Source organism: Carassius auratus, unplaced genomic scaffold, assembly GCF_003368295.1.
Source record: "Carassius auratus strain Wakin unplaced genomic scaffold, ASM336829v1 scaf_tig00027100, whole genome shotgun sequence".
NCBI lineage: Eukaryota > Metazoa > Chordata > Actinopteri > Cypriniformes > Cyprinidae > Carassius > Carassius auratus.
In genome coordinates this window covers 682-10,237 of record NW_020525566.1, presented here as the reverse complement: position 1 = coordinate 10,237, position 9,556 = coordinate 682, and the positions used below count along the sequence as shown (strand labels likewise).

The 9,556-nt window shown below is 38.1% G+C and overlaps 1 protein-coding gene and 1 pseudogene across 2 annotated transcripts; one reads left to right on the top strand and one right to left on the bottom strand.

Moving 5' to 3' along the window:
* The first annotated feature begins 5,194 nt into the window (after positions 1–5,194).
* Positions 5,195–7,156, top strand: LOC113079035 (bcl2-associated agonist of cell death-like). 2 transcript variants are annotated; one of them, XM_026251213.1, is made up of 5 exons: positions 5,195–5,440; positions 5,571–5,716; positions 5,892–6,029; positions 6,127–6,350; positions 6,433–7,156. In XM_026251213.1, exons 3-5 carry the CDS (start codon positions 5,900–5,902, stop codon positions 6,520–6,522), a joined length of 444 nt encoding a protein of 147 aa, XP_026106998.1. In that variant the 5' UTR covers positions 5,195–5,440; positions 5,571–5,716; positions 5,892–5,899; the 3' UTR covers positions 6,523–7,156. The 2 variants fall into 2 exon arrangements, with proteins under 2 accessions (XP_026106998.1, XP_026106997.1); XM_026251212.1 differs by having other exon boundaries at positions 5,195–5,716.
* A 535-nt stretch (positions 7,157–7,691) lies between these two features.
* LOC113079033 (glyoxal reductase-like) lies at positions 7,692–8,421 on the bottom strand (annotated as a pseudogene).
* Between the last annotated feature and the right edge of the window lie 1,135 nt (positions 8,422–9,556).

Below are 9,556 nucleotides of genomic sequence, written 5' to 3'. Positions count from 1 at the left end.
TCACTATATTATGAAGTTATGATATTCCGATTCTGTGCAAATAGCTTAAACACTTAATTCTGAAAATGGCTAAGTTCACTATGTGGGACTTAGTTGGGAACAAATTTTATATTTTTTAACTAGAGGCAGTTAAACTCTCCCTCGCTCTCTCTCTCCCTCTGTCTATGTGTGTGTGTGTAACGTTAACTTGCATAGCGTTTGGAAGTTATTTCGTGAAGATTTCATAGAAGTGAAATTCTCACCTTTTTCTAGATCGAAACTGCCAGTTACTTTACCAATGACAAGTGTGATATCACGGTCCTTGAACTTCGCCGGCGGATGATCGCATCGTTTGCGCTGTTATTGATGCTTTGTATGCCAGGGCTCGAAGGCCGAAACAAAGTGCGCGATTCAGATTGTGTTTCTGACTGCAGGCAGAGACTGCAGGTGAGCAGGCAACACAAACTGATGGTAATTGATATTATAATAGTGGGCGAAAAAAGAACATTACGCAAAATGCTTCACGTGTAGCTATAGCACAATCCCGGTCCATGATTGCAAATGCGGTATTTAGACCTTTAGACAGGTTACTTCCGTACACGCTTAAACGACTTCCTTTTAAACTGAAACGCCTTCCGTTTACACTGAAATGCCTTCCGTTTATACTGAAAATTCACGCACATCCACATATGAAATCACTCGCATATATACATGTACACATGTTTTTCTCATCTGAACTGTATACGTTAGTAAGTTATTGTTTATGTATGCGTGAGTGTTTTATGGATGTGTATGCGCTCATCGAGTTTATATGTATGTGCGAGTGTTTAATAGGTGTATATGCACTGATCAAGTTTATATGTATGTGCGAGTATGTGCAGTTGTGTTTGTATGCAGCGAGTTTATATGTATGTGCGAGTGTTTAATAGGTGTATATGCATGGATCAAGTTAATATGTATATGTGAGTGTCTGTAGGTGTATGCACGTGTCAAGTTTATATGTATACGCAAGTTATTCACAAGTGTGTATGCATACATTGCTAACATTATATGTATTGGTATCGAATTCATATTAGTGTTCACGTGTATTTTATATATGTATTTTTGAACATTCAGTAGTATGCATGTATATGCGAGTAATTTATAGGTGTATATGCACGTGTTTTATGTATGTATTGATAAGCGAAGTTTGATTTAAATCCTACACGGCGCCTCATAGTATAGACTTGCTCTTCTGTAGTTCGGTTTAATTCACAGTGAATGAGCTCGGCGCGCGCGGCTCAAGTCTCCACGGAGCAGCGGCGATGCGCGCGAGCTGTACAGCGGTTCCGTTCTTGATTTGACAGTTGCAGCGATGAAAACAACTAACATAAACACGCACAATCCAGTCAAGTTGTGGACTCGAGGCGAGGCGGATTAATGAAACTATATCTTCGCGGCGAGTCACGAGCGTCTTACGGTCAAGATGAGACGCGTCTTAAAACCCGAGTTCGAATAAAAGTGATTGACGAAAGATGTTTGGTGACACCAGCTGCAGCCAATTCACATAATTCCAAACATTAGAAAAAAAACTAATAAAATACTTGCTTCCAGAAATTGAATTTTAGGGGGTGCTGGAAAAATAGGCGATCTATACAAAAAAGCGGAGACTATGTTGTACATTTGGGGGGAAAGAATAAGAGAAAAGAAAGCGTATTAGGAGAATGATCAGAGCCGCACATGGACGTGTGGCGCCAGAGGGAGTGAATGAGAAGATGTTAACTAGACACTCGCATCATCAGCCTCGCCATGAGGATCGACGAGACGGGCGGAGTATAGCCGACTGGGAAAGGTAATATGGAAATGAACACTTCTGTTTCTTTTTTCGGCCAATGGGATTGTGCAGAAAGCCGAGACTGGATGCGAAAAGTGGCTTTTTTTCAGCAGCAAGGACCGCAGATAGAAAGGAGGGGACATTTTGCTTTACAGGTTTGCTGGAGTGTCGCTAGCAGGCAGAGCGAGCCAATACGGGATGCCAATTCATCAAATTGGCACTGATGTAGCACAGACAAATTAGAAATGCTAATTACTTTGGGCTAGTGCGTAAAAACACGTGCATATCAGAAGAGTTCAATAAATGTTGTACCCCCTACGTTGTAGTCGCTGACCCCTCTACTGGTGTCCACTGATTCAACAATCACACTTAGCAAACAATAACTGATCCAAAGGTGCACAGCAACTGACCGAATCTCTTGTCAGGTTAGGAAGGCTGTGGAATAAGAAATTAGCATCTAGTACATTTTCATCAGGTTTTCTCCCCTACCAGTTCAGAATGTTTGTATATAAAAATATCTTGATCTATAATATACAGTAGGTTGAAGAATGATCAGGGTGATTTGAAGAACTCCACAGTTTTTACATTACAGAAAATCTGGTTACCTGAAGGCAAAGTCCCTATTGGCTGTGGAATTTAATTCTCATGCTAAGAAAAAAAAACAACAACCTTAAACCAGTCTAAACTGGTTTGCTGGTCTTAGCTGGTCTCCATGTTGGCTTACTTTAGAGGGTGTTGGGCACTTGTCAAATTGTAAGTCACCCCTGGACCAGCCTGGTTAGGCTTGGAGACTATCACAAACCAGCAATGGCCAGCAAATCTGGTTTAAAATTGTGTCATCTTAAACCAGCCTAAACTGATTTGCTGGTCTTAGCTGGTTTCTCAGTCTCCATGTTGGCTGATTTTATGGTGTTGGCCACTTTTAAATTTAATGCAATTTATTTCTAAAGCAGATTTAATATCTAACTTTTTTAATTTTTAACATAGATATAAATTTGTCTAATGTGGAGGCAGGTCTGATGGGTAATGGCAAGCTGTTCCAAAGCTTGGGGCCAGCTACCACGAAGGCTCTTTCTCCCCTGCATTGCAGAAGGGATCATGGTATCAACAAGCGATGACCATTCTGGGATCTAAGTGACCTAGAAGGATTGTAGGTAGTGATTCAATCAGAAAGATACCCAAGGGCCGAGTTGTTAAGAGCTTTGTAGACAAATAATAGAATTGTGTTGTCAATTCAATATCAGACAGACAGCCAAGAGCAAGAAGGTTAAAACTGGTGTAATATGGTTTCATTTGCAAATCAGTTAAAGTCAGCAAATCTGGTTTAAAATAGTTATCTTTAACCAGCCTAAACTGGTTTGCTGGACTTAGCTGGTTTCACCCTTTTGGCTGTTTTTAAAGGGTTTTGAGCTTTTCAACTTTTAAGACACCCCTGGATCAGTCTGGTAAGGCTTGGAGACCATAATTGTAATAATAATTTTTGTATGATGTATTTATTCCAGTGCAGTCACAACAGTATAAACAATGTAATAGTATTCATTTATATTACTCTGCTTGCATCCCAAACCTCTGTCCTTCCAGGATTATATTAATGAGAAAGCTTTATTTAGATAGTTTGCTATCTAAATCTTTGCCAGCTTTAGAACATTATCCATCTTTCAATTTGCATTCCCAAATTCAGTTGGTAAATTAGCTGCATTGAATGTTGTGTTTTTACATTTTTATGTATTTACCAAAATTTCACTAAAACACCCCCAGAATGCTCAATTGGATGTGCACATCTGAGCCAGATGACAGTCATTCACACTGAAAAAAACATTCCAGAGAACTAAAACTGCTCATTCAAAAAAAATGTATTCATGTCATATGTCTTTCACAGAAAGGGCATATTTATCAGGCAAATATTTCTTAATTTTGTACCAGCAAGTATTTGTTAATATACAAAATTAAAATGCACTGCACGTACACAACAGACACAGACAATGTTATAGACTTTATCGCATCTAAAAAAGATTATATATGCAATATGTAACATATGCAGCAAACTACATAGTAATGGGTCCTATTAACCTATATATTTCTGTGTTCTGCAGGCATGAGTCATAAGCAAAGAAATAACCAACACCTTCCAGTGACTCAATAAAGCAGATCTCTCCTGCCATCTACAGTTCAAACTAAGAAATTGCGTATTATGTGCCACGATTCTTGAACAGAAATAACAGCAAAAAAAAAAAAAAGATACAATATATAAATTTATCATTTTCAGTTTTCCTAGCTACGAAATTTAATTTAGGTCAGTATAATAAACAGCATACCGTTCAGAGTAAAGGACAATAATAGATACTCTTCATAATAAATTAATTACAATCATAACTGAACAAAGCATAAACTCTCTGTACAAATTAACCAACTAAATTACACTGTTTTGAATTCCACTCCATGCACACAAAGTTAAACGAAGTATTTCTTTTGTAAATTATAGAATCCTTACCAGGTCAAGAAAATATGATCATATTACCCAAATTTTACAGTCTCTGCACTGGCTACCTTTGTATCTGTTACAAAATATTATAACTTACCTATAGGGCCTTACCTAACTAGTCTTCTGCCATGCTACAACCCATCACGCTCCCTAAGGTCACAAAACTCTGGACTTTTGATAGTACCTAGGATAGCAAAATCCACTAAAGGATGTAGAGCTTTTTCGCATTTGGCTCCCAAACTTTGGAAAAGCCTTCCTGATAATATTCAGTGATCAGAATCACTCTCTGTTTAAATCTAGATTCAAAACACATCTCTTTCACAAAGCTTTTGAATAATGCATCTCATAATCTTGTACTGCAGTTGTATCTGATCAAATACACATTATTATTCTTCAGCTTGGGTTAAACCAAATCAATTTTGCTTGGTTGGAACAGCAGCTACTCTGTCTCTATTTGTTTCTCTGTTTTTGCCACGAGATGTCACTAGGATTTACACAAGCTCCAGTCTGGACCCAGAACACCTGAGAAGAGATGATGCCAACCCTGAAACAACATACAGAACTACTCAATTTTGCTTTAAGTTTGATTGCATCATATAATAATTGTTGTTTATAGTGTTCATCGTCTGGTTGATTATGTCTTTAATGGAGTTTTCCGTATATTTATGTCATATTATGTACATTTACAGTCACCACTGATTAGCTAATACTAAATATATTTTAGAAATTAAATTTTCTGTAAAGCTGCTTTACAACGATTTGTATCGGGAAAAGCGCTATACAAATTAATTTCTGAATTTAATTAAATTAAAATTCTCTCGGCGCGGCGGCGTCCTCGAAGAGCGCTTCCGCGAGACCGGGGCCCGGATGAGGTAAACGGGTCACGCGCGACTGTAAAGGCTCGCGAAACCCTATCGCAACAGTGACGTCACATCAAAGAGCGCCCAAAACACTCTAGCATCCGGCCGTGATTGGCTGAACAAAGAAGCCGACCGTCGTCTGATTGGCCGAGAGCAGAGAACTACTGTAAACGACCGCGGACAACAACAATATCCAAGCCGAAATGAGCTCATACACACTGTAGTGAGAACAGCCGGACTGAGAATTAGGCACACTACTGCTTGCGGCGAGACGACAATCACTTCGACTAAATGTCACGAAAAACGGTATATTTTTTCCATTATCTTTGGCCGACGACGTTTTCAGATGAGCATGACACAATCTTAGAAATATGAAACTTATATAAAGTAGCAATTACAGTTATTGTTGTTGTTTGGGTGTGTCGCATGCCATGAGGCAATCAACATATATTGAGAAGTGGAGAAGCAACTCGTAATCGTACTGAAGATAAGAAGGAATAGCATCTAGTGCGATTGACAAATCCGTTCCGGAGAGACCAACACATTCACATCTATTGTCCTGGAATTCGTCCAGATTTACAGGTAACGTTATGCATTTAGGAAAACCAAGTAATGTTAATTTCAATTAAAAAAACAAAAAAAAAACAATGTCTTTCAAAAAAAAGTTGACCATGAAATAATAAAAGTATTAGACCATTAATCGTTTTAACACCTTTAAACTACAGTATGAAATAGCCTACTATTTTCTTTTTACCAGCTCCTACAATGGATAAAACATTGCATGACCATCAAGATGATTCCAACACCTTGAATGACAAAAAGAAAGGAAGAGAAGAGACAATCAATACCCTTGGACAACATCAGGATCAAACCTCGCCAAACATTTCTCCTCGAGGTGAGAGGACTTCATAGAACCACACTAGACATTAAACAGGTTACCGTTTCAGGGTGTGTATCATAGATTGGCCTAGATTTAACAGAAGTTTTTGCAGGACGTGTGCGGGTCTATTCTGAGTCTCAGGTGTATACGGTCAGCCGCTGGCAAGAAGCAGAGCCCCAGGATGGAGCATCATCGGAGGAGAACGGAGGAACGGGAGATGGACTTCCATTCAGAAGTCGTTCTCAATCTGCTCCTGCTGCTCTGTGGAAAGCAAAGAAGTACGGACGGCAGCTGAGGACAATGAGCGATGAATTTGATACATGGCTTGACAAAGGAGTAAGTGTGCTATATGGTACACTGAATATGTTTCCATTTGATAGATTGTGAACTTAATATTAAGTTGTTTTGCTGTTTGTAGGAGGTCAAAAGAGTGAACAGTCAGAGACAGACCTACCGAGGATGGTTCTCGTTCCTCTGGAGTCCCAAAGAAGAGGAGGGCCGAGAATGAAGTAGTCATGCTTTAAGAATGCTTTTCACACCATTATAACAGTTACCAAACAGATGCTCTCAGATGAAGGCTGGTCTGATCACCATCATGGCCTTTTTATAATTGATGTGCTCAAACTAGTGCCAAAACGGTCATCTGAGAGAACGGGAAAAATGCTGTATCACAAATTTACCACTGCAAAAACATGTTTAACTGAAGGTGTTGTCAGTGTTTCTTCAATTTGACAATCTTAAAAGGGACAATCTCCTAAAATGCTACAATTTAATTGACCATCTATCAAAAAGATAATTTTTTTCTGATTCAAAAAAGAAGCTCTATTTAAAAAACTATTTATTGATATGCATTACGTTCATATTTAACAAGGAAAATGTGTTCTATGATGTATTTTATAGATTAATATATAGATGTGCGTTTTTGTTGGTGGAGCGGTTGCTTGCAAAATGTAAATATATTTCAAGGTCTGTGACACCGGATAAAGTTAAGTTGTGAAGTACAGGTTAGTGATGGTAACAATAATAATAATACGGGTAAAGTTATTTCAGTTCATTTTTGCTATATCTCAGGTTTGTTGGTATTTTAATGCCAAAATGTTGTGAATAACTAGTAAGCGTGGATAAAATATTTCTTGTACATATGTAAGGTTGTCTGTAGTTTCTGTTGGATATTGTTCTTTTTTATTCCATCTGCTGGTCTTTTATGTAAAACAACTGTCAATTTCTGTCAACCTTATGGGAGGCAAATATGTGCAGATCAGCCTTGCCGATACTTTCATTGCTTTTAAGCTCCTTGTACATATTTACACTTGTTAACATAGATTAGGTGATGGATGAACTGTTTAAATAATTTTGAAGCCATCACAAGCTTTTACATTTTTTTATATAATTTTGTGGGAAAAATAACAAGATTTTCCTGGCTGAATTTAATGGTATGTTATTGGGTCAAGTGTGTGTGATAAAGTACTTTTAAAATACTGGAGAAATCTAGTTTAAAGCATCTTTGTGTCTGTTCTTATTTTTTTACATTAATTATGAATTCACTAATATTATTTTTTGGTGGGGACACATTATACAGTCTGAACCAACCATGCACAGTCATAAAAAAGAAAAGTCACTTCATGTAAAAATAGCATTTTTATGTTTTCTAAAATAAGAAGCATCCCGTCATTGACTCTACTTACAGTTATAATGTGCCTTGGGATCTATAAAGAAATGGAAGTCAAATACCTGTGCATTCTCCTGTACTAAGTAACAGCTGCGAGGACCAAGGCAGAATTGAGATTCCTTGCTGCACAGCCCACCTCAAGAGAACCTGGACAGGGGTCCACCACAGCTCCTCGCTATATCCATTACCTCAGGCTTCCTCAGGAGAGCTCCTTTACTAGTGAAAGAGTAGGCCTGAAAGTGAATGCCTGTCTCAGTGCTAAATCTCTGTTCCTCTGTTTTATCTTAGATGGACACTCGATCTAAAGGACCCACTGGGCAACTTCAGAGCAGCTCCCTAAAAGTGTTTTGTAGTGTTGTTTGAAAACCCCTATTGTCCCTGAATTGGCCGCTGGCATAGAACTCCTCTGGGGTGGCGCAGCGTTGTGCAGGATACTCTGAATGATCAGGATCCCCTGGGTCAAGACCCTCCACCCAGGCAGTGCAACTAATAGAGGTCGATGTATTCACAGTCTAGCTGCTCTCCAGACTCTTCAGGCAGCCTTCTTTAGCCCTCAAGCTCTTTGAGGACTTGTCCTAGATGTGCCTCATTTCCACAAGCCAAAGGTTTCTTTATCCTGCTTGAAGAGCTGAAGTGACACTCTTTAAGCTGCTCATGGTCCTTGGAGCTCGAGCTCAAACCCAAAAGTGGCTTCTGCACTTCCGACATCAACATTACTGACGGTAATATAATTTTCATAATACTGCAAACAATTCAGTCCTGAAAAACAGTGTTTTAGATTAAATGATTGGAGAAGTCTACCGTATGTCACCAAAGAGAAGTCAGTTTAATATAAATTATGAGGAAAATATAAAAAGATGAGTTGTTCACAATAAGTTCAAAAACATGCATTTAGAAAAATTGATGATTTTTATTTCATGCTGACTTTACAGCCTGATAAGGTTTGTAAATTCTGAGAAGGTAGATTTATTTATTATTTATAATTTTCCTGACTTGTATCTTTGGCTTGATGATGAATTTAAGATTAAATGTGCTAACCTTTGAAGACCAATAATGCTTTAAGTCATAAATCATGCTAAGATTTGTTAGAGCAATTACTATAAGAAACTACAGCTTTATTAGCTGTTTTACATTATAATGACAACAGCTCATGCGTAAAGGTTTTATCATCAGAATCTCATAAGAGTGATCAATTAGTTTAGCGTATTGCTATGTGTACTAGTAATTTAGCTTTAAGTTAGTTCAAAGTTTATACTCGCGCGTAAAGCAGTTGATCGGAATGTCAGAACGCAGTTCAATCTCAAAAGCGCGCCAAATTGCTACAGGATCCCTCGACATCGAATCCACTGGAGATCCTTCCTGTTTCTGTTCGGGCAACGGACGGCGCGTTTACTGACGCTGTGGTAATATGACTGGTCAGGGACTTGTGTGAATGCTGTGTGTGTGTGTTCGGAGAATATGTGGGTATGGAAGATAGCAGATAATATTTATGCAATGAGGCAAATAAATTTACGACACAGGAAAATTATTAAATAGCCACCATGTTGCCTTTATTTACAAACAGATATGAGAAACACATACATGGAAATGAGAATTAGTGAGCACTAAAGCAAACTATTAGACACTTGATCAAAGTTATTTGCATTATAAGAGACCACACGTTGTATTTATTACATTCATACATTCATACGGCAGTGAATGAAACGCTGTCTGTAAGAAAAATGAAAAGACAACAAGGCTCTCACATCTGCATATTTAATCTGTTGTCACAGGCCTAACCTACTCAAACCCAAAGATTCACTTACTACTTTCTGTGCGAAAATCTTTATATGATTTAAATAAAATGATCTTATGTAAATTTTTATATGGGGCC

Bases quoted from the DNA above. Each gene is read 5' to 3' on its own strand.
- LOC113079035 (XM_026251213.1), top strand. From the start codon at position 5,900: ATGGATAAAACATTGCATGACCATCAAGATGATTCCAACACCTTGAAT. The intron at 6,030-6,126 runs GTGAGAGGACTT...AAGTTTTTGCAG, and splicing joins GCCAAACATTTCTCCTCGAG to GACGTGTGCGGGTCTATTCT. The intron at 6,351-6,432 runs GTAAGTGTGCTA...TGCTGTTTGTAG, and splicing joins ATACATGGCTTGACAAAGGA to GAGGTCAAAAGAGTGAACAG.